This window comes from Schistocerca serialis, chromosome 3 (genome assembly GCF_023864345.2).
Source record: "Schistocerca serialis cubense isolate TAMUIC-IGC-003099 chromosome 3, iqSchSeri2.2, whole genome shotgun sequence".
NCBI lineage: Eukaryota > Metazoa > Arthropoda > Insecta > Orthoptera > Acrididae > Schistocerca > Schistocerca serialis.
The window spans coordinates 11,410,952-11,436,729 of NC_064640.1; the positions used below are offsets into that span (position 1 = coordinate 11,410,952).

Below are 25,778 nucleotides of genomic sequence, written 5' to 3' on the forward strand. Positions count from 1 at the left end.
CCTCTCGCCATTGCGACGGGAACACGCCCTCGTTCCAAATGCGGTTAAAGATGGCGAGGATGTGTCTCTGGCAGTCCCTGGAGAGATGCTTCAGCATCTGCGCATGGATGCAGTCCGGTCCTGGTGCTGTATCAGGGCAATCGGCGAGGGCAGCGAGGAGTTCCCTCTCGCTGAAAGGAGCATTGTATGTTTCATAATGACGCGTGTGGAATGAGAACGCCGTCCGCTCGGCTCGCTCCTTTAGAGAGCGAAAGGCGGGGGGATAGGATGCAGTCGCAGAGCTCTGAGCAAAGTGCGCGGCTAGCCGTTCAGCAATGGCGGCAGCGTCCGTGCAGACAGCGCCGTCCAAGGAGAGCCCAGGGACACCCACAGGGGTCTGGGAGCCATAAATCCGCCGGATACGGGACCACACGTGCGAGGACGAGACACGGGAGCCCAGGGAGGAGACGTACCTCTCCCAGCACTCCTGCTTACGCCGTGCAATAAGTCGACGGGCGAAGGCACGGAGCCTCTTAAAGGCGATGAGGGTCTCCAGAGACGGGTGCCGCCTATGACGCTGGAGAGCCCGCCTACGGTCGCGAATCGCCTCAGCAATCTCCGGCGACCACCAGGGGACAGCCTTCCGCCGAGGGAGGCCAGAGGAACGGGGGATGGTAGCCTCGGCCGCTGAAACGATGGACGTGGTTAAAACACGGACCACCTCGTCAATGTCACCCTGTGGGGGAGACGCAATGGTTACAGCGGAAGTAAAAGCTGGCCAGTCAGCCCTGTGGAAAGCCCAGCGGGGCAAGCGCCCAGAAGAATGACACTGTGGCAGTGACAAATAGATGGGAAAATGGTCACTACCACACAGGTCAGGATGCACCCTCCAGTGGAGGGATGGGACAAGTCCAGGGCTGCAAATAGAGAGATCGATGGCCGAGAACGAGCCATGGGCCACACTGAAATGCGTGGGAGCACCGGTGTTTAAGAGGCTAAGGTCGAGCTGAGCCAACACATGCTCCACGGCCCGACCACGATCATCGGAGACAGTCCCACCCCATAGAGGGTTGTGGGCATTGAAATCGCCCAGCAGCAAAAAAGGTGGCGGCAGTTGTGCTATCAGAGCAGCCAGGACATGCTGCGCGACAGTACCATCAGGTGGAAGGTAAATACTGCAGACGGTGATAGCCTGTGGCGTCCACACCCGAACAGCGACAGCCTCTAAAGCTGTTTGTAGAGGTACAAACTCGCTGTGAAGAGAGTTCAGGACATATATGCAGACGCCACCAGACACCCTTTCGTAAGTTGCCCGGTTCTTAAAATAACCCTGATAGCCACGGAGGGCGGGGGTTCGCATTGCTGGAAACCAAGTTTCCTGCAGAGCAATGCAAAGGAAAGGATGACGGCTGATAAGTTGGCGGAGCTCAGCTAAATGGTGGAAGAAACCGCTGCAGTTCCACTGGAGGATGGTACTGGCCATTGCCGGGAAAGGCGTGACGGGACGGGGAAGGCAGATTACGCCACTGGGTCACCCGCTGCCTCCAAGTGAGCACCTGTGCCAGTGCTTTCCATGGCGTCGGAGGGACTGGCGAGAGCGAGGTCCTCAGCGGACGCCAGGATCTCCACCTCGGCCTCAGACGCAGAGTTTGAGGGTGGCGGTGGGACAGGTGCCACCGCAATGTCAGGTTGCTTGGGAGCCTTTTTCTTCAACGGCTTCGCACGCTGTGCCTTGGGAGGGTCTGGCTGGGAGGGCCCCACTGGGTCAGTCTCAGGGACGGACGACGACCGTGAAGCCCTATGACCAGCGACCGGTTGTTGCTTCAAAACTTTGCGGGTATCCGCTTTGACACTGGGCAAAGCCTGGGAAGGGAGGGCCCCAAGGGACCCCTTCCTGGCTAGAGTAGCCGAAGAAGCCCTAGGCTTCTCCGGCTGGGAAGGGGGGACGAATGTCCCCGATGGTTGGGGTGGTGTCGCTCCTGGAGTAGATGGAGCAACAGAGGGCGAAGTGCTCCCCACAACCAAGGGGGCCGGGTCATTTTGACATAGCTGAGAGGCAACAGTACGTGACGACACGGGAGAGGATCGGACCGCTGTTGCAGCAGCGGCATAGGTGGATGTCATGGGCACAGGATGGAGCCGCTCATATTTCCGCCGTGCCTCTGTGTAGGTCAGGCGGTCCAGGGTCTTATATTCCATTATCTTCCTTTCCTTCTGGAAGATCCGACAGTCCGGTGAGCAGGGGGAATGGTGTTCTCCACAGTTAACACAGACGGGAGGCGGAGCACATGGAGTATCAGGATGCGAAGGACGTCCGCAATCCCGACACGTGATGCTGGAAGTACAGCGAGATGACATGTGCCCGAACTTCCAGCATTTAAAACACCGCATCGGAGGAGGGATATATGGTTTCACATCACAACGGTAAACCATCACCTTAACCTTTTCGGGTAAGACATCACCCTCAAAGGCCAAGATGAAGGCACCGGTGGCTACCTGATTATCCCTCGGACCCCGATGGACGCGCCGGACGAAGTGAACACCTCGTCGTTCGAGGTTGGCGCGTAATTCATCGTCGGACTGCAGAAGAAGATCCCTATGGAATATAATACCCTGGACCATGTTGAGACTCTTATGCGGCGTGATGGTAACTGAAACATTCCCCAACTTGTCACAATTGAGCAACCTCCGTGACTGGGCAGAGGATGCCGTTTTGATGAGCACAGAGCCAGAGCGCATCTTGGACAAGCCCTCCACCTCCCCGAACTTGTCCTCTAAATGCTCCACAAAAAACTGGGGCTTGGTTGACACGAACGATTCTCCATCAACCCGCGTACACACAAGGTACCGGGGTGAATATTCGCCACTGCCTTCTTTAGCAAGACGTTCCTCCCATGGAGTAGCTAGGGAGGGAAACGATCTCTGATCCAATTTCTTCCCGTTGAGGTTAGACCTCGATCGCTTAGAGACTGCTGGTGGAGGCCCACCAGCGATAGATGATGTACCACGCTTCATTGCGGGTCATCCGCCCTGATGCCACCTACTCCGACCAAGGGCCCTCCCCACGGGCGCCACCCAGCCACAGCAAAGGCCACCTGGCAGGATGGCCGTTGCCGGGAGTCCCGATGCCCCAGGGAGATGGGCATCTACTCCTTGGCATACGTGGGGAGTGAACGGCGCAGGCATCAGTAGAGCGATCCCTGTGTTGTCAGGGGGCTACAACCAAGAGGGTACATGGCGACCCCACCACAACGGACTGGCTACCGTGCTGGATCTTAGGTGCAAAAATGGCCAAGGTCGTCGTCACAGTTAAAAGAAACACTGCAGAGTGCAGCGTGGTAATCGCCCAAGAGATCGAAAACGAGCGGGACACCAATGCAACGACGAGAAAGACGGCTATAGGTCTAATTGCACGAAGGATACAGTGCACCATGTAAGGTGCCCTTCCCCAATTGGCTCGCTCTTCGGAATAATTTAGATAGATGGAGGTCAAACCCGAGAGGGGACCATCACATAAGGCCAAAACGTTTGAGACTCCTTTTAGTCGCCTCTTACGACAGGCAGGAATACCGCGGGCCTATTCTAACCCCCGAACCCGCAGGGGGGGCTTCAACAGTTGGCACAGCTTTGCTGACAGCACAACATGGGAGATAGTCAGCGTAGATTATCATCAACTTCAGTATTTGTCAGCTTTGGTAAAATCCGCAATAGGACAATTCAATTTGGTGGAATGGTGCTACTGATGGTGGGATTGGTAAAAGATGCCCCAGAGGTAACTGTAACCTATGCTTCTGTAATTGGCATTCCTTATAGCGGCTCACATAGTGTTTGACAGCTCAGCAGGGACCTGCACTTGTCCCTGTCTCAAGTGTTCATGAATCCCACGTAATCAGATGATATAGCATCATGGAAATACTTCAGTAGTTGGCCGTAGATTAGCTGGGACGACAGCCAACCATTTTTGCCCCACTGGGTCATAATTTCTCTTATACAATACCATGCTTTATAAATGCAACTCCCCTTTGGTCAGTTCCTCCTCCAAGGCTTCTATGGTATTTCAGCAGTTCTGAATCCTCTGTTCAGTACTGTCAATGAAGCCATGACATATTTCATCCACATTGCTATGTTCCACCAAAGTATCACTTGAAATGCAACCAGTGTCCTTGTGAGTATATCTCCTTCTGTATTTGTTATATACAGTGGGTTGGTGGTTGATTTGGGGGAAGGGACCAAACAGTGAGGTCCTTGGTCCCACCGGGTTAAGGGAAGACTGTGAAGGAAGTCTGCCGTGCCCTTCCAAAGGGACCATCTCAGCATTTGCTTGAAATGATTAAGGGAAATCACGGAAAAATTAAATCAGAATGACCGGACGCACATTTGAATCGTCGACCTCCCGAATGAGAGTCCAGTGTGCTATCTGTATTTGTATATGACTTATGATGTGCTCCTGAAACTTCAATGTCCATCTCTCCAATCAGCCCAACAGATCCTTCTGGCTAGTCAGCCAGCATAGAGAATAGTCTATCATAATGCTGAATAATTTGCCAAATAAGTAAGGCCAGAACTTGTCGAGGACAAAAATAATGGCAAGGCACTCACTCTCACTCATAGTGTAGTTCATCTCAGACAGAGTACACTGGGAGCATAAGCAGCTATCTTTCAGTACCTTCCTGAATTTGCAGTAGACCTGCAGCTATCCCATAATCACTAGCGTAAGTGTGAAATTCTGTCTTGGCATTCTTGTCTTACAATGCTAGGAATAAAAATGATAAGTCTCCTTAAGGGCAAGGAAAATTTGGCCTCTCCCTGCAATAGTTCTTGCAAGAGACATGCCTTGGTAGAGAAGTCCTTCATGAATTGTGGGAGGATGAGAACATTCGGAGAAAATGTCTCCCATCATAAATGTGCCGAGGAGTCGGAAAATTTGTGACTGCTCTTATTTTCTCTGGCTCAAGACTAACTTCTTCAACATTCATTAGATGCCCAAAGGTTTGCATTTCCTGAGTGGCAAAGAGGCACTTTTTCGGATTCAGACAGAAGTCTTGAGCCTGAACACACTTCAACATGGTTGTCGGGTTGCTTAAAATATTCTTCAAATGTCTTCAAAACCTCACAATATCATTCCGATAGCAGGGACACACCAACCACTTAAGATGTCGAAGTAGGTGGCCTACCAAACTTTTGAAGGTGGAATGGGCATCCAGCAGTCTGAACCGCATTAACTTTAAAGGAGTTGTGAAGGCAGTATTTTCCTGGACAATATCATCAACCTTCATTTGCCAGTAGCTTGCGTGCATATCCACGTTCAAGAAACACTTTGCTCCTCTCAAGCAATCTATGGTGTCATCAACGTGCAGTAATGTAGAGTAATTTTTCTTCGTGACTTTGATCAGCCATCGGTAGTTGACACAGAAACACCATGTGGTTGTCCTCTACCTTCTTCTTCACAAGGACCAGGGACACACTGAAGGTTCAACGCTATCTCACAGATCATCTCCTCTTCCACATTATCCATCATTCAGCCAGCGACACACTATATGAGTGCTAGCTAACTGGTGGATCATCAGTGTTGATACGGTGTCTTAGCACGGCAATTCGATCTGTCTGTCTCCACTCCAGATTTGACAGCATCCAAAAACTGATGAATAGCTATCAGTCACCAACACTGTTCCTCGGCCAAGCTGGATCCTATTGGTAGTTCGACAGTAGCCTCCTCTTCTGCATTGTGTGAAGTGGTAGTGGAGCACAATTATTCATCGATGACATTAAGCTGGCCCTACATACATACCTTTAGGAGTGAGTTGTTTGTTCATTACAATTAGTGATCTAAAGTCCTCCTTGACCACTCGCAATGCTTATAAGCATCGCAGCCATGTAGATTTCTTTTGTGAGCCTGAGTAGCTTTTTGCAGGCGACAAAAGCGTCACAATTTAACTGAGCATCTAGACTGATGAGTGAAAGTAATCTCTATGATGGCAAGATATCCTCATCCTCAACAGCAAACAAATGCATAGGGCAATCATTATACATTCTTGTTGGAATAGCTTCATGAATCTGGAGCTCTGAGCTTTCACAGTCTATGAACGCTTGCGATGCCAGCAAGGAGTCCCATCCGAGAATGACATTATGGCTATATTCTATTGAACTGGAAAATATTTGTGACTTTCAGCACATTTACTTTCATATTGTGGAACAGTCTTCTTTAGCTAACAATGACAAGCATCCAGCTTAACAGAAAAAAGAAACCCAAGTCAACTAGAGCTCAGACAAACTGCCCATTGATGATGTCAATGAGATTTCCTGACATTTAGCAACTGTCATTCATGTAGGATTTGCATCTGTGGTAGCCTCACCTTTGTAGATGGTCACCTCACTTCGTTTCGTTTCCTGAAGTTGGCCACTACGTGAGCAGCTGCTACCTCTATGCCAACAAGGAATGCCTACAGTGTGTTGGGGAGTGTCCTTATGCAAGGTATGGCAATAGGCATCACTCACAACCTAACTATAATTGTCTTCAGTGAACTGGCATGAATATACCAGTTGTGATGGCTGACATCTAGAAGCATGCTAGTTGTCAAAAACTTGCCTTCTTTCTCTACAGTGACATACAATGCGTCTAGGCCCCACAGCATCCACAGTGGAAAAACACCAGTGTGTGATATCTGTCCTCCAAATGTCTGTTCTTCTATGGGGAATTATAACTGGCACAGGCGTTGGATGTACTTGAGTTGTTCGGATGCTGGGTGGTCGTTTTTTGGCTGCAGCGTAAGTCCAAGTTGGCCAAGTCAATTCTTTCTGGCACATTCGGCTGGTAGGAGGATTTTGATGCTAAAGATCAAGACACCTCTTCTTCAACTTTATTACCTAATCACATATCAGGTTGACATTTGTGGTTGCTATCTCCTGCTTACTTGGTCTGATAGTGTTGGTTGCCATAAAATGCTCTACCGTTTCTCTCAATACCTGGCATATGAGAGAAGCGAGGCTGTGGTCATCTTCCACAACTGCCACAGGGACCACATTCAGGGCTGTCATATTTCTTTTGTCCAATTCTTTTCTGCTGCATTCCTTGATGTACTGGCATCACCTGATTTCCTCTACCATTGCAACATCCTTTATCAAAAGATCTTGACACGTCCTGTGTGTCTCCTTTTAATAGGTGCAAATTTTTGTTGTCTTCCCTTTTTTTTTAATTCACAATGTGGCATAGAGTCAAAACATTTTGTATGCAGTTTTGCCATTTTTCATGATGCTAGACCCTTTTTTTAGAATGTTCTTCCACTAAGTGGACTTAACTGAGTGTCAGAAAATGATTTCTTCAATTCGGCTTGGAATTTATTCCAGCTATTCAGCATTTTCTTTTTTGGTCTCTAATATTGCTTGGGTGTGCTGCCAAAGTAGAAGTGCACATTTTCCAAACACTTCACGTCATCCCACATATTGTATCTAACAACTCAGCCAAACCCTTTCAGCCATTTTGTATGGTCATGACCAGCATCTCTGGAAAACACAGACAGATGCTTGAGTACAGCTTACTAACTGCTGGCTTGGAATTGATTGGTCTCCTGACTACATGGATCATGAGAACAGCGTACTGCTCATAATCAGGTGCCCATCTGTGTAGGCGAACACTTTTCTGTTGCCTTATTGGAGTCAGTGATACATGTTTTGCTGTACCTAGTGTCTCCACCAAACAATGTCATGTCGTAAAGACACTCAGTCCAAATCCAAAATAAGGGTCACCAACGAAATAAAAAACTTAGCACTGAAAGCAAGTTTATGACAAGCATCAACAAATAGCCCAAACAGAACTGACCTCCTGGACAGAGAGTATCTATTTACAGAAGCATAGAATATTCCAGGATTCTGGTACTTATACACACATTTTATATCCGAGAATATACAAGTGTAAGACATTTCAAGAACCTTCCAGATATGACAAATACTGAATAACTGCCGATAGTCCAGTTGGAATTGGTGACGCACAGCATGCCAGCCAGTGACACTAACCACTACACCACACTGCATGCACCAAAGCTCATGGCAATATTCTTTACTGCGTAAAAATCTGGCACGTGATTATTTTACTCAAGGTGTTACAATCAGTAAGACATACAAGAATGTTACCTGTATAACTGACAAACTTATTCTGCAACTAATTGTATTTTTTATCAGTACTTATATTTCATACTTGCACACACAACATTATCCCTCACTGTTCAGTTGTATACCTAGTTTGATCATATATAAAAAGCAATATAGCACACAGCATTTTTTTTAGGGCAGAAGAGATTTCAGCACAGTTAAAAGAATGAAAGAATCCAAGTGCCTAAGTCCCATCAAGTGTTAAGTAGAGACGGTGAACATGCACGTCCTTGTAGGATTATCTTATCTGGAGAAGAACGTCATTCTGTAGTAATTTATCAAGTCAGATGTTATCTTCATGCGTAGTGGCCGCATTCTGTTGCACTGAGAGTATAATGCAATGGGTTACATCTGTCATCACACAATTCATTTGTAATAGCTAATGGCTGTACACATCATTCATGGTCAGATACATAACCCACCTCACTTTTGAGTCCAGTCACACTATTCATCAGCAACTGACTACTTGTGTCCATGTCTTTGCTTTTGTGGAAGAAGGGAGGTGGCATTGGAGGCTTGGGCCCAGAAGGTGCATGAGAACCGGATGCTGGCAGGTAACACCACCAGCCCATGCTAATATGTAAATGCACATTGCCAAAATTTTTTTATAAATGTGAAGCAGTTTAAACATACTACTGCATTTCCCAGATCAAGTGAAATGGTCCGAGACAGGCGCCAGGAGGCTGGACTACAAAGCAAATGTGACCTTCAATGGGAAGCTCTACTATGATCAACTCTAATGTTTGCTTAGAAAAGTATATATTGTGACAGATGGCTTGTAATATTTTCTGACCTGTCAGTATTTTCCACATAGAATGATGGTCCAGTACAAGTACATACATGGCATGGTGCTGACCCCAAATACATCTGTGAGTCACCTTGCTGTCGCCGTTGACACCATGTCTGTGGCAGTTTGGGGTGGGTTTGTTGTGTTCCGATGGACTTGTGAAGAATCCCAAGGCAGATGGCCGACTCGATACCATCCAGTATACTAACAATCTAGGTTAGTGTATGGCAACTATATCCTGAGGGATTGATTTGTTCCCAGCAGGATTAGTCTGATACATGTCGATACAGTGCAGTAGAGGCTTTCAGATCAGAATGATATTTCTTAACTGGCCTCCTCTTGTACCAGTCCCATTTAAAATGTATGGGCACAGATGACATGGACCATGCAAGAAAACTGGCCTGACCTGTGCTGTAGAACCTGTGATGACTTTTGGAAAGTCATCCTAACTGCCTGAGATGTGGTGGCAGAAAATGAGTGGTTTATTATTCACCTCACAGACTTGCTTCCTCACAGGATACAGATGCTCACTGAAGGGGAAGGCTTTGGAACAGGACATTAACTGGTAAAAAAAAAAAAAAAAAATCACATGCTGTGTCCTTTTTAAGGGCAAAAAAATCATATGAAGAACCACAAATTGTTTCACATTTTCCACTGACTAGAAAATTTTCGCAACAAAACAAAAAAATAATTGTCAAAAGTGGGATTTAATCTGAATCTTGCAATTATGCAGTTGCTTATCAGTATGTCAACCACACGAACTCCAAGTCACCATACTAAACTAAATGCTATGACACATATTTATTGCTGCTGTTATGCTCGAGTCCACTCATGACCCTGAAGTGCCTTTTCAACATATGCATCCTAGGACCACAGTGGTGTTGTGAGCATAGTATCGCGCAGTGGCCGGCGACAGCGCTTCAGTGTCTTTTGCATTCTGTTGATGTTTTGTTTAGGTAACAATAAATTACACACGTCAACAAGTTTCTTGTTTTCATAAGTACTTGTGCCCTTTCACCACGGCAGACGAAAGAGCAATATGATTATTTACAATGAATGCGTGGACATTTTGTCTTACGTTCTGGACGACTTTGCCACTTGGGAAGACATTGAAAAATGCAAAGCAGAATCTTGGTAAGATACTGAAATACATCCAAGAGGAATTCGGCAAACACTATAGTTGGCAACTGATTCGGATGAATCATATGAAGAAGACAGTACACAGTGGCCAGACTTTGATTTGCCGAGGACCAATAATAAATCTGAAGGATGTCCAGGTCCAAACATATTTACCAAATATATACAAAGCATCAAGGATATCTTAGAATTATGTATTGGGAATGAGCTATTCGAATATATTAGTAACAAAACCAACAAGTACTATAGTCAAAATTGCAATAGAAGAAAACTGGATAAAAAATATGTCAAATCTGTCAACATTACAGGACCAGAATTTAGAAAATGGTTTGGGCTTGCTATCCTCATGGGAACTGTAAAAAAGGCAAGGATTGATTATTATTGGTCAACGAATCCGTTGACAGATACACCAATATTTCGCATAACGATGTCCTGCAACCAATTAAGACAAATATTATCATTTTTACATTGTCCCGACAACAACAGTAAACCGGGTAATGCCGACCGGCTTTTCAAAGTGCAATTCATAACTGGTTATTTTTCCAAAAAGTTTAAAGAAACGTTTAAGTCAAAACATCTCAACTGATGTGGCGTGGACGTTTTAATGTTTACAATCTGTTGAAAGTTACGAAATATGGCATACTCCTTTGGCTGTGTGATTCGAGTATGGGATACGTTTCCTCATTCAAGATATATTTTGGCATTGGATGGCCTTTAGCAAAAACAGTGATGGAATTATTGACACCTTCTTATGGAAAGTGGCATAACCTCTATTACATGGATAATTATTATAACAGTGTACAACTTGCAGAGAAGTTACTTGAAAAGGAAATTCGAGCTTGTGGAACAATACAGCAAAATAGAGGATTTCCAGAAAATTTAAAGCCCACAAAAGTCTGTGTGTCTGTAGCTTGTCATCAATGGAAAGATGACAAGCAGCCGGCGACAAGCCAAGTAATCCGGATTAGTGCTGCCAGCACCACAACAATAAATTTATACGGGACGTGCAGACGGCAAAGTGTTAATAAACCATTACCAAACAAGTACAGGTGTTCACATTATCTTGCCTATCCCTGTACATCAAGGTGTACGAGGCAAAAAGTGGGGAACAGCCCAGCATTTGCTCAACTGAGCACACAGAAAACTGCATAAAAATCACATACTGGCCGGCCTGTGCACCAGACATGGTGACGAATACAACAGATAGATTCATTCTGAGCACGGCTCACCTTCCTGCCTCGCAAGCTGGCACATTGCACGTTATGTTATACGAGCACCACTACACTCACATGACCCATCACTATCTGGAGAATATTTCACACTTCTCAAATAAGATTAAAAATACCAAAGACCAAAAACTAAAAATGAGTCTGGAAATTACCCCATGGCTAGTTTAAATCTCAGGCATTTATAGGGTACATCTACATCTATAGGTGTAAAATACAGGGAGCGAAAGGCTATTTACAATTTGTACAGAAACCAGATGGCAGTTATAAGAGTCAAGGGGCATGAAAGGAAAGCAGTGGTTGGGAAGGGAGTGAGACAGGGTTGTAGCCTCTCCCTGATGTTATTCAATCTGTATATTGAGCAAGCAGTAAAGGAAACAAAAGAAAAATTTGGAGTAGGTATTAAAATCCATGGAGAAGACATAAAAATTTTGAGGTTCGCCGACGACATTGTAATTCTGTCAGACAGCAAAGGACTTGGAAGAGGAGCTGAATGGAATGGACAGCATCTTGAAAGGAGGATATAAGATGAACATCAACAAAAGCAAAACGAGGATAATAGAATGTAGTCGAATTAAGTCGGGTGATGCTGAGGGAATTAGATTAGGAAATGAGACACTTAAAGTAGTAAAGGAGTTTTGCTATTTGGGGAGCAAAATAACTCATGATGGTCAAAGTAGAGAGGATATAAAATGTAGACTGGCAATGGCATGGAAAGCGTTTCTGAAGAAGAGAAATTTGTTAACATCGAGTATATATTTAAGTGTCAGGAAATCGTTTCTGAAAGTATTTGTATGGAGTGTAGCCATGTATGGAAGTGAAATGTGGACGATAAATAGTTTAGACAAGAAGAGAAATCAGTGCCCAGCGGGTGTCCCACCAACTGACTGTAAAACAGCACAATACTCTAATGGTGCTGTCTGAGTCATCTGCAACGGTATCGTGAGGAGGAATACGGTTTTCTGTCACGTATTGTCACAGGTAACGAAATATGGTGTCACCATTTTGAACTGGAAAGCAAGCATCAGAGAAAACAGTGAAAACATGCGACTTCGTCACCTACAAAGAAATCAAAGATTGTGCACGTCAGTTCTGGTAAGGTCACCTGTTGAGATCTGATATCCAAAAGGACGTCTGATATTTATCCAGACTTGGCATTGTGACGTATGGCACCCAATGGTCGACACCTACCTCTCCCAATACTCCTGTTTCCGTTGTTTTATAAGCAGGCGAATACAGGCATGGAGCCACTTAAAGGCCATTAGGTGCTCTAGGGAAGGGTGCCGCTTATTTAGCTGTAGAGCTTGCCAACACTCTAATTGCCTCAGCGACTTCTGGTGTGTGTGTGTGTGTGTGTGTGTGTGTGTGTGTGTGTGTGTGTGTGTCTTTCGCCAGGAGCACCCTAGAAAACGAGGGATCACTTTTCCGCCACAGAAATTATTAAAAGAGAAGGGAAGGGACCAAACAGCTAGGTCATTGGTCCCTTGTTCCGAATAAAACAATGCCACAAGGGTGAGAATAAAACAAGCAACACTGACAACAAAAACTGGAGAGAAAGGAAAAACCCCAAGAACAACGGAAGGGCAACAACACTTAAATGGAAAAAAAGGGGGAAGAAACCCACAGAAACAGATAGAAGAGATTAAAACAACAAAACAGATTACCATGGCTGGCTGACCATACAATAAAACCACCTCCCTAGAAGCACTAGGGTGCAGGACACAGAGGGACAAAGCATATGCACTAAAATTTAGATCAAATGTTAAAAACCACCCTCATGAATAAAATATGAAACTAAATCAGCCGATGAGGCGTTGTCAGATAAAATTAGCGGCAATGAGTCCGGTACCTCAAAATTTCATTGCAGGAGAGTCAAAGTGGGACAGTGCACCAGAATATGGGCCACTGTCAACAGAGTGCCGAATAGACAGTAAAGCAGGGCTTCACGACGCAGGAGGTACTCGTGGGTCATCCAAACGTGGCCATGCGGAGCCAGCAGATAGCCACAGAGTCCCTGCGAGAGGCCCGCATGGAGGACTGCCACACATTCTTAGTCTCCTTAATGGCACACAGTTTGTTGTGCGTACTGAGACTATGTCATTCCGTCTCCCAAAGCCCAAAAACCTGGCGACGTAAAAACGAATGCAGGTCACTTATTGGAATGCCGATCTCCATAAGCAGTTTCTGTGTAGCCTGTTTGGTCACCCTGTCAGCAAGTTCGTTGCCTGGGATTCCGACATGTCCTTGGGTCCACACAAACACAACTGAAGGACCGGACCGTTCCAGGGCACAGAGGGACTCCTGGATGGTCGCTACCAGAGGATGACTAGAGTAGCACTGGTCGATAGCTTATAGGTTGCTCCAGGAGTGAGTACACATAAGGAGCGACTCCCCATGGCATGAACAAATGTGCTCAAGAGCACGAGATATAGCCACCAGCAATGCACTGAAAACACTGCATCCATCGGGCAAGGAATGCTGTTCAATACGTCCTCCATGGATATACGCAAAGGCAACATGACCATGACCCATCAAGTTGTCAGTGTAAACCACTTCATGGCATCAGTACATGTCAAGAATTGAGATAAAATGACAGCGGAGAGCCGTGGGGTGAACCGAGTCCTTTGAGCCATGTGAAAGGTCCAGGCGAAGCCGCAGCCTAAGTGTACACCAAGGAGGTGTACATGATTGAACCCCGAGTACAGGTGGTAAAAGCAAGAACTCCAGTTCAGATACACGGGATCTGACGCAAACTGCAATTGGAAGCCCTGACCTCAGCCGCCGATGCGGGAGATGAACCACCGTATGTGGGGAAAGGAGATGGCAATTCGGATTCACAGGAGAAGTACGAACATGAGCAACATAACTGGTAAGCAGTTATGCACGCAATGGAGAGACTCCAGCCTCCACAAGGACGCTTGTCACCAGACTCGTCCTAAAAGCTCCCATCGCTAGTCTAACACCACAGTGTTGCACTGGGTCAAGTAAATGCAACTCTGAGGGCGCCGCTGAACCATAAACCCGAGTCCCACAGTCGAGGTGGGATTGAACAACTGCTCTGTAGAGCTGCAGCAGCGTAAAGCTATCTACACCCCAGCCGGTGTCGTTCTGGCAGCAGAGGGCACTGAGGTGCTCCCAGCACTTCCGATTAAGGTGATGAAAGTGAGAAGCCAAGTCATTTGGGCGTCGAAAACCAGTCCTAAAAATCTATATGTCTCCACTACAGTGAGGGGATCATCAGTAAGGTAAGGTTATGGTTCCAGATGAACGATACAATGCTGACAGAAGAGCGTAGCACATGACTTTGTGGCCGAAAACAAAGTCGTGGGCTAGAGCCCATGACTGCGCCTCGTGGATGGCTCCCTGTAGGCGCCGCTCAGCAACACCAGCACTGGTGGAGCAGTACAAAATGCAGAAGTCGTCTGCATACAGAGAGGGTGAGACGGATGGCCCTACAGCTGCTGCTAGACCGTTAATGGCCACTAAAAATAGACACACTTAATACAGAGCCCTGTGGGACCCCATTCTCCTGGATGGGGGAGGGGGGCGGGGGGGGGGGGGGGGGGGGGGAATTATGGGAGGCACTAACCTGGACATGGAAAATACGGAAAGACAGGAAATTCTGGATTTTAAAAAAATCAGGAGTGGAAGTCTGATACCCCACTCGTATAATGTGCCAAGGATATGATGGTGTCATACGCTTTTCGTAAATCAAAAAAGATGGCAACCAGGTGTTAACTTCTGGAAAAAGCTGTTCAGATGGCAGAATCGAGGGATACAAGATTATCAGTGGTAAAGCGACCCTGGCGGAAGCCGTCCTGACATGGAGCCGGCAGGCCACGCAACTCCAGGCCCCAACCCCATCGTTCCAGCACCTTGCAAAGAACATTGGTGAAGTTGATGGGCTGATAGCTATCCACATCAAGCGGGGTTTTGCAGGTTTGAGCACTAGTATGATGGTGCTCTTCTGCCAGCATGATGGAAAGACACCATCACACCAGATCTGGTTGAAGATCATGAGGAGATGTTGCTTGTAGTCAGACAAGAGATGCTTAATCACCTGACTGTGGACCTAATCTGGCCCACGAGCTGTCAGGGCAATGTGCACGTGCACAGAGGAACTCCCATTCTGTAAATGGGGCATTATAGGGTTCACTGTGGTATGTCGTGAACGAGGGGACTTCCTCTTCCATCCGCCATTTGAGAGTGCGAAAGGCTGGGGGTAATTCTCTGATGCAGAGGCACGAGCACAGTGCTCAGGAAAGTGCTTGTCAGTCGTGTTTGCGGCGGTAGATAACACGCCACTGATGTCAATGCCAGGGACACCTGTTGGGATCTGGTACCCAAAAACTCATTTTATCTTTGTCCAGACTTGGTGCCACTGTAGAGCTCACCGACGTTCCTTAATTGCTTCAGTGACCACGTAGGGCCTTCCTTTCACTGGAGGCACCCTACAGAGCGAGGGATCGTGTTTTCTGCCACAGAAACAATTGTTGTAGTCACCTGTCAACCATCACATTGATGTTCCCAAGCGGGAGACATTCAACAGTGACAGTAGAGGTGAAAGTTTCCCAGTCTGCCTTGTTTCAAGACCATCTGGACAAGTGTCTATGGGCCTAACACTGGGGCAGTGACAGGAAGATGAGGAAGTGGTCATCCACACAGGTCGTCATGTGCTCTCCAGAGGTTAGATGAGAGAAGTTCTGGGCTCCAGATTGATAAATCAATGGCCAAGTAACTACCATGAGCCACACTGAAAAGTGTGGCGGCCCCAGTATTTAAGAGGCAGAGGTCGAGTTGGGACAGTAAATTTTCGACATCGCTGCCAGGGCCAGTAAGCATGGTGCTACCCCACAAGGGGCTATGGGCATTAAAATCTCCCAGAAGTCGGAAAGGTTTAGGGAGTTGACCAATCAGTGCAGCCAATATGTTAAGCGGTACCACACCACCTGAAGGGAGATATACGTTGCTTAAAGTTATTTCCTGCGTTGTCCATACCCTGACAGCCACAGCTTCAAGAGGAGTTTGCAGGGGAACATGTTCACTATATACCAGTATCAGGACATAAATCGCAAACTCCACGTGACATCATTATATTCACTACGGATCTACATCTACATCCATACTCCGCAAGCCACCTGACGGTGTGTGGCGGAGGGTACCCTGAGTACCTCTATCGGTTCTCCCTTCTATTCCAGTCTCGTATTGTTCGTGGAAAGAAGGATTGTTGGTATGCTTCTGTGTGGACTCTAATCTCTCTGATTTTATCCTCATGGTCTCTTCGCGAGATATACGTAGGAGGGAGCAATATAGTGCTTGACTCTTCAGTGAAGGTATGTTCTCGAAACTTCAACAAAAGCCCGTACCGAGCTACTGAGCGTCTCTCCTGCAGAGTCTTCCACTGGAGTTTATATATCATCTCAGTAACACTTTCACAACTACTAAATTGGAAGGCATGAAACACTCAATGAGGCAGTCTACGCCTCAGGTCACCTGCTGCCACCAACTTATTTCATAAATGGGCTTATATCCATTGTGTCTAAGTGTCTGGCGAGATCTAGGTCCTTAGCGGACGCCAGAATTTTCAACTCATCCTAAGACGCAGAGCTTGTAGGCAACGGTGGTGTGGATGCCACTGCAATTTCCTTGGTCTTAGGGGTCTTATTTCTGGATTTCTCTCTCTGACCCTCGAGTTTCTCTGGCTGGGAGGGCTTCACTAATTCAGTCTCCGGGACAGAGAATGATTGTGAAGCCCTACGACCAGAGCTTTTGGGCACTTCAGGCACTGGCAGGCATCATCTTTCCCATGAGCAGAAACCTGGGAAGCGGGTGACCAAAGAGACACCTTCCTAGCGAGAAGAGCCCAAGACGACTTATGCTTCTCTGGATGAGAAGTGGGGACTGGTGCCCCTGATAGTTGGAGGGACAGTGCTCCCGAGGTAAGTGGTGCGGGAGCAACAGGGAAGGAAGTGACTCCCCACCATCAAGGGGGCAGGTGTAGACTTCCGGCTCAGAGCCGACTGGAACTCACGGAACTGATGGGGCTAGAACTGTTCTCGTAGAAGCGGCATAAGAAGTGGTCATAGCCACAGGATGTAGGCACTCAAATTTCCTATTGGCCTCAGTGTAGGTCAGTCAGTCCAGGGTCTTGCATTCCATTATTTTCCTTTCTCGCTGTAAAATCCTGTAGCCTGGTGAGCAAGGGGAATGATGCTCTCCGCAGTAGACCCGGATTGGAGGCAGGGCACATTGAGTATTGGGATGGGATGGACGTCCACAATCTCAACATGTCATGCAGGAAGTACAGCAGGAAGACATATTACCGAACTTCCAGCACTTAAAGCACCACAGTGGAGGAGAAATATATGGCTTGACACCACAGCAGTAGACCATCACTTTGACCTTCTCAGGTAATTTATCACCCTCGAAGACCAAGATGAAGGCGCTGGTGGCAACATGATTATCCCTCGGACCCCGACAGACAAGATGAACTCCTTGTCGCTGTTAGTTGGAAATGAACATCTCGCCGCTCTAAATTCGTGTGCAGCTCGTCGTCAGACTGCAAAAGCAGGTCCCCGTTGAATATAATACCCTGGACCATATTTAAGCTCTTATGATGCGTAATGGTAACAGAAACATCCCCAGCTTGTCACAAGCGAGTAATGCCTGTGACTGAGCAGAGGATGCTGTTTTTATCAAGACTGATCCGGACCGCATTTTGACAAGCCCTCCACCTCCCCAAACTTGCCCTCTAAATGCTCTACAAAAAACAGACTTCACCGAGACAAAGGAACACCCATCAGTTCTCGTACATATGAGGTACCGGGGTGAATAAGGTTCGCTGCCATCCTTAGCCTGGCGTGCCTCCCATGGTGTGGGCAGGGGGGGGGGGGGGGGGGGGGAACGATTTAGGATCATACTTCCTTGCACTGTACTGATACTTGGAACACTTAGAGACTGCTGACATTTTATCACCAGCAAGTGATGACGTGGAATGCTTCATCACACATCATCCGCCCCGATGCCACTCAATCTGACCTGGGGCCCTCCCCATGGGCACCACCCAGCCACAGCAAAGGCAGGATGACCATTGCCGGGCGTCCCGATGCCCTCAATGACGGGCATCTACTCCTTGGCATACGTGGGGAGTTAATGGCGCAGGCATCAGCAGAGCGATCCCTGTGTAGTAAGGGGTGCAACAACCAATACTGTACATGGCGGACGCACCACAATGGACTGGCTACCGTGCTGGATATGAGGCACAAAGAATTCCATGGTCATCATCGGCGCAGAAAATGACACAACATAGTGGATGGAGGAAAACGCACCCAGAAAGGTGTCCTCGCTCAAATGGAGCATGAGTGGGACTGCAATACCATCATGAGAAATTGGGCTTAAGATCTCTATGCACGATGGATATGATGCACCATGTAAGGCACCCTTTCTCAATTGGCTCGCTCTTCAGGAAAACTTATTTTTAAAAGAACGTTACTATTACACTATTTGTAAGACTGCAATACAGATTAGATAAGCTACAAATAATTACATATATTTTCAAATCCTAGCATGACATGTAACACAATGTGTTGGAGGTTACAGCCAGTGAAACGAATACATAATCACCATTGTCCTCTCTTAGTCCACCTACTACACGTGTACTTTGTATACAATGCATCAATGACAGTGAAATTTAGACACGTACATAAGCTTAAGTATCTCATGAAACTGCCCTCTCTGGGTTTTAGCCTGTTCCAGCAATGGGCAATGAATTGCTTCATTGATCACTTCTCAAAAACATAGGAACTGACACCCACACACAACAGAAACTGCATAATGGCTACTACACTGCTGTGGAGTCTAAACTGTATAAATAACTTACGCTGGGAAAAACTAAGGTATTAAGGTATCATTATTTCTTTACTTTCTCAGACGTTAAGTCTGGTTAAAAACGGAAAGTGACGCGAACCTTGATCAAGCGTCACTTCCTTTTAACTGTATGGTACGTGTTATATTGCATTTAGGAACTTTCGGGTAATTGAACATGTATCAATAATTACAGATTTCTGTAGTTGTATATATAGGTTTGGATGTAGCTGTATTGCATTGATGTACTGGTGGATATTGTGTGGTATGACTCCTGTAGTTGATAGTATAATTAGTATAATGCCAACTTTATCCTGATGCCACATGTCCTTGACTTCCTCAGCCAGTTGGATGTATTTTTCAATTTTTTCTCCTATTTTCTTTTGTATATTTGTTGTATTGGGTATGGATATTTCGATTAGTTGTGTTAATTTCTTCTTTTTATTGGTGAGTATGATGTCAGGTTTGTTATGTGGTGTTGTTTTATCTGTTATAATGGTTCTGTTCCAGTATAATTTGAATTCATCATTCTCCAGTACACTTTGTGGTGCATACCTGTATGTGGGAATGTGTTGTTTTATAAGTTTATATTGTAAGGCAAGCTTTTGATGTATTATTTTTGCTACATTGTCATGTCTTCTGGGGTATTCTGTATTTGCTAGTATTGTACATCCGCTTGTGATGTGATCTACTGTTTCTATTTGTTGTTTGCAAAGTCTGCATTTATCTGTTGTGGTATTGGGATCTTTAATAATATGCTTGCTGTAATATCTGGTGTTTATTGTTTGATCCTGTATTGCAATCATGAATCCTTCCGTCTCACTGTATATATTGCCTTTTCTTAGCCATGTGTTGGATGCATCTTGATCAATGTGTGGCTGTGTTAGATGATACGGGTGCTTGCCATGTAGTGTTTTCTTTTTCCAATTTACTTTCTTCGTATCTGTTGATGTTATGTGATCTAAAGGGTTGTAGAAGTGGTTATGAAATTGCAGTGGTGTAGCCGATGTATTTATATGAGTGATTGCTTTGTGTATTTTGCTAGTTTCTGCTTGTTCTAGAAAGAATTTTCTTAAATTGTCTACCTGTCCATAATGTAGGTTTTTTATATCGGTAAATCCCCTTCCTCCTTCCTTTCTGCTTAATGTGAATCTTTCTGTTGCTGAATGTATGTGATCTATTCTATATTTGTGGCATTGTGATCGTGTAAGTGTATTGAGTGCTTCTAGGTCTGTGTTACTCCATTTCACTACTCCAAATGAGTAGGTCAGTATTGGTATAGCATAAGTATTTATAGCTTTTGTCTTGTTTCTTGCTGTCAATTCTGTTTTCAGTATTTTTGTTAGTCTTTGTCTATATTTTTCTTTTAGTTCTTCTTTAATATTTGTATTATCTATTCCTATTTTTTTGTCTGTATCCTGGATATTTATAGGTATCTGTTTTTTCCATCGCTTCTATGCAGTTGCTGTGGTTATCCAATATGTATTATTATTATTATTATTATTATTATTACCACCATTACTAGTGGCAGTGGTCAGACACAAAGCTTTGGTAGCCTAATCTTCCAATTTCTGTCCATTCAGATATAGGGAGGCCAGTAATCAGGTGATTTAAAAACAATTAGCTTAAGTGTACTGCACACATTTTAACTTTGTTGATTGTTGGGCCTGGTGTTCTAGCGGTTAAGCACGTGCCGGAAACAGAGAGCCTACAGGACTGAATTCCAGTCACATCATAGATTTTTCAGTCTGTGTCTTAACCTAGCAATCAACAATATGAGTAGCCACGAGAAACGACATGTGGTTCAAATTCCACTTTAAACTGCAGGTTGCCTATCCCCAGTTGGGTAACTGGGTAGGTACGGGACACACAAATCCTCGGAGATACGGATGCGTCCGATCCCGCCCATCTGCTTTGACCCATGACGTCACAAATATGGCAGAAACGAACATAAATCACGATTCCAATATGGCGCATATAAAGTCGGGATGTACACATTATGAGATCGAAAATACATTGCAAAAACAAACACACACACTTTCCACAAAAAGCCTAATGACACTAATGGGACAAGCGCGGGAAATGGGGTGTTTTTGGGTGGGGCAAACTAATTTTAAACAAATTTAGACACCCACCCCCATACAAAACGACGAAAAAAACTGACATCACAAAACTCCCCAAATATCACTAAACAAAAATCATCTGGAATCGGACACTTCCCTTGACCTATATAGCTCAACAGCAGCTCCTGATCCCATAAATTAGGATCAAACACTTCCCTTGGCCTATATGGCTCAAAAACATCTCCCAATACCAATATCAACATACACAGCCACACATTGGGATTGAACACTTCCTTTGACCTGCGCACTTAATTTTATCCGTCATATCCATTCCTGCACAAAAACAACGACCGATTAATTTTACTAAATTTACCACACGACGTACAGCAAACAACACTAAATTAACCTTCACACAAAATCATTAACTTACTGAAACGAATTCCACTACAAACACAGCCGACACACTGAACAATTCTGGATAATGAGCAAAAGCAAACTGAGCCCATTACACCACAAAAACAAAAACCCTGAACATACCACCAGAGAGCACAACAAACCACAACACGATGACATCTACAAACACGCCACACTCACAAACCAAACTCCACGCCGTCATGACGTCACACACGACAACACCCTTACGTCAAGGGTCAAAGCCGACGTGTGGGATCGGACACTTCTGTCGACCCAAATCCTTGAAGTGACATGCCATTGGAAGACTTGTACCAGACCACTGAGACATATAGAATTATTATATTAAATGGTGGTGCAAGGTGAGGGTGAAGCATGTGTCACTAGGGAGAAGAGTGGTGCAACACGTGTCTATCCTCAATGGGGTAGTTAGCTTTCTTTTCTGAGGAGTTGTAAACAGTACTAGCAATGCACTGTAAATTTCTTTATTTTATAAGAAAAAATGTTTTTAGAAATAAGCAGTATCAAATGTCTGATTCATTGGGTAGTGGTTAAATAAAAACACCCACAAAAATGTATACATATAATTTATCTTTTTGTCAAGTTTAATTAGGCACTAATGTTGATAATAGTGGGGGGAGTAGTCTGGGGAGGGGGAGGAATGAGTCCGGGGTAGCTACTTTTGGATTGCACTCCAGGGTATGGTCTCTAAAAGGTCAGGAACCGCTGCTTTAATTCAATCTTATGGGGATCCCAAACACTCAAACAGTACTAAAGGATAGGTCACACTAGTCTACTTTACAGATGACACACATTTTCCTAAAATTCTCCAAACAAACTGAAGTCAACCGTTCACCTTCCCCACTACAATCCTTACAGGCTTGATCCATATCATACCTCATTGCAATCTTATACCTGGATACTTAATGTGTCTGGGTCACGCAGCACATTATTATATTGTATCAAAAAATTATTGGATTATTTTTACTACTTACCTGCATTTGTCTACATTTAAATCTAGCTGCCATTCATCACACCAACTAGAAATTTTGTTCAAGTAATTTTCAGACAGATGTTGCATGAATTATTTAGTGGACTATTACGAGTACCAATTAGATTAATTGCGAAACAAAATGTATACATCCAAACCACTACAGTGAGGGATTTATCAAACAATTATGAAACAATGGCAATTAAAAGATATGGACATTTAAAACAGAAACAGTATTTCATAACTAGGATTTACTGTTTCTAAACATTAAAGGGCTCTATGATACTTTTCAACATTACAGTTTTTTCACATCAGGAATGAGTTTACCATGAAAGGTATCAATAGATATTGTCTTGATTGGTCCAAAAAAACAAGAATGAATTTGCAACTACTTCCACTTTTTCTTTCAACGGCAACCAAAATCTACCCTCCCTATAAGCTTTAAAAACCTCATTTCAAATTCCAGCAGCTCTTTCTTTGGTTCTAGATGGATTTAGACAAACTGATTTTTTCAAAACAGTAAATACATATTGGGTCATCTTTTACATCAAGTCACTCAATTTTGTCATTTTGTTTTTTGCCATTATGAATTGATCATTTGTAATACTTCTAGCTGGAAGGACTTCAGGATTCTTCACTGTCGAATCAAGGTCTGTAAAGTTTATGAACCAGTCTACCACCAGTCTGTCAATGGAAAAAAAAGAAGAAGAAAGAAAAGAGTGTGATGTGTTCAATTAAATTTTTTCGGTGTCTTTTACTTCTTTGTAAGTTTAACTCCTCAGTTTCCGAAATATTTCAGCGAGTTTGACAGTTCCACAACACCTCCCAGAATAACTGCCTTCCAGCTGTGCCACTCCCTTGTCCTTTGAGATGAGAAAATAAGTCCTCCTCCAGTCCATATTTCATGGCAACACTTCTGATGCATACCATGGGATTTGCATTCATTTCTGTTGTCACCCTTAGTAATAGTCCTCCAAGTTGGGTTTACCTTTCAATTTTTTTTAACTGACACTTATTGTTTCAAATATCAAATTTATGTTTTACGGCCACTCACAATACATTTTCTCATCACATAAAGTGTGTGTAAACTCGTCATTTTCAAAATTCCCTTGTCTGCCACTCTAATATCTAGAAATATTAGTTCTTCTTTGAAGAGTGTTTGATGAAGGCTAATAATTCTGTAGAAAACTTAGCTATTGTTCGTGTCACAATACAATGGAAAATTAAATGACAAGTTGACAATGTCAAGGTAAATACGTTCCATTTTCTACGCAAATGCCGTCGTAGAAATAGCAGGAATACAATTCACAATACATACAAACCGAACGAAGATATGTCTACAAAACAGACGATATTTGACAAACTCAGATTCATGTGGGAGTGGTGAGGCTGTCCGAAGCACAAAATTTATCTATCTGAAAATTACCCCAAAAAAACATCATTCTCAAACACACACTGGTACTGGATATTTCGCTAACAACTACGATCAGCAGAATGGCCCCACAACCATGAAACTACAACCACCTTCACCTGAAATATGGTGGAATCTGATAGCATGTACAAATTTCATAAATGGAAACATCTGTAAGGTCTACATTTCGTGGGCAATCGCAGGGCTCAAAAAGTTTTTGTAAGTCAAATATCACGTATGAACTGAGGACCACAATGTTTGCAACGGGTTGGTCTCAGTTCACCATCGCTGCACGGGAAAGGGTATTACACTGACAGTTACGAACAATCGTCTAGGTATAATAAACCTGTAACCAATTTAACTTACGTGAAAGTATCTACGTACCAATGTTGAACCCATTCGTGGCTGTAACGAACAATTTTTGGATGATGCAACAAAAGTATTTTGAAGTGAAAAAGAACGCACTCTGTCGGAAACTATAACACACATCAGGAACATAAACAGCTTCTAGATCTCTAACAAACAGAGAGATCTGTTCATGATGCATATTTCTGGTTTTCGTATGAGTCTGCATCTGTTGTTTGGCTAAATTATTGTCACTTACAGTAGATTAATGATACAGCACTCACCTATCAGTGGGCCTCCTCCATCTGGTGGGAGCATAGCGGCATTGCCGCCAATGCCTATTCCCGCAAGAAGCTTCAACAAAACTTCTTGCGGGACTTTACATCCTCATCCCTTCAGTTCTGAAAAATCAGTTAGTTTAAAATCCAACTGTAGTCCGTGATCTTCCGGTTTGAAACGAGTTTTATCTGTTCCGCCAGCCGCTTCCATCATTAAACAAACTACCAAATCACACCTTCGAACTACAACAACTTAATTTTTGCGCTTCAGCACACGAACCTACAAAAGAGGTTAGCTTAAAAAATTCGAATCGCCTCCTTCGAACACTTCCACACTTCCGTTGCAAAGCAGTTCCACTAAAACCTGAAGAACAAAGTTTCTATAGAATATGAGTCGTTATAGAACCTTTGGCGAGACATTCCACAGGCGTCTAAAGCTAGCGAAATGAGGGATGCTCAACTACCGGACCTACCGATAGATGGCTCTAGCGCGTGCCGGCCAAAGATTTTATCATTGAGTGTCCGCCATATCTGAATTTGGCGAAAAACGAAGTGCCAAAACACGGATGAAAATGTTTTTCGTTCTGCGCCCTGATAAGTCTTTTATATTGGATGTTCTAGATATCTACACATCAACATAATGAAGTGTTTCTAATCTAGTGAGAAAAAACAGTGACAGTTCTGCTATGAAATTCCTGTTGTGGAAGTTTGACAAGCTGACCTATAAATTGTTTACTATTAATTTTATGAGTGCTTTACTTATTTGCCCGTTTTAAAATACTATTTAAGATTCAATGGAGCTCAAAAAATTACCTTGGTTGCCAAAGCTTTTAACTACAGGTATAATTCGGAAAATCAAGTGTGGAAAACAGTGAAGACGTGTCTTGAAAAAAAGTTGACATCGTTTGCTTAGGGGTATCTTTACCGACAACAGAAATTTCAACTGAACTATTAAAGTATTACTTCGTTATAAACGGAAAAACTGTTATTTTTCTTTATCTGAAGTGATGCATTACCGATCTGCATATATGCTGACACTGTAATTGCAACATTCACTTACGAATTTGGCTCTCTCTTTGATCAGAAATTTAAATTCCATAATTTTATTAACGCCTGTACATGACACAGTGTATTTTAACTGA

At 44.4% G+C, this 25,778-nt stretch overlaps 1 protein-coding gene across 1 annotated transcript in view; it reads right to left on the reverse strand.

The window, feature by feature from the left end:
• LOC126469669 (selenide, water dikinase 1-like) overlaps nucleotides 1–25,018 on the reverse strand; it is a 166,144-nt gene extending 141,126 nt beyond the window's left edge. The window contains exon 1 of the mRNA XM_050096818.1: nucleotides 24,643–25,018. Within this exon, the coding sequence (XP_049952775.1) occupies nucleotides 24,643–24,676 (34 nt within the window). The 5' untranslated portion in view covers nucleotides 24,677–25,018. The remainder of the gene's footprint in view (nucleotides 1–24,642) is intronic.
• Nucleotides 25,019–25,778: the final 760 nt, after the last annotated feature.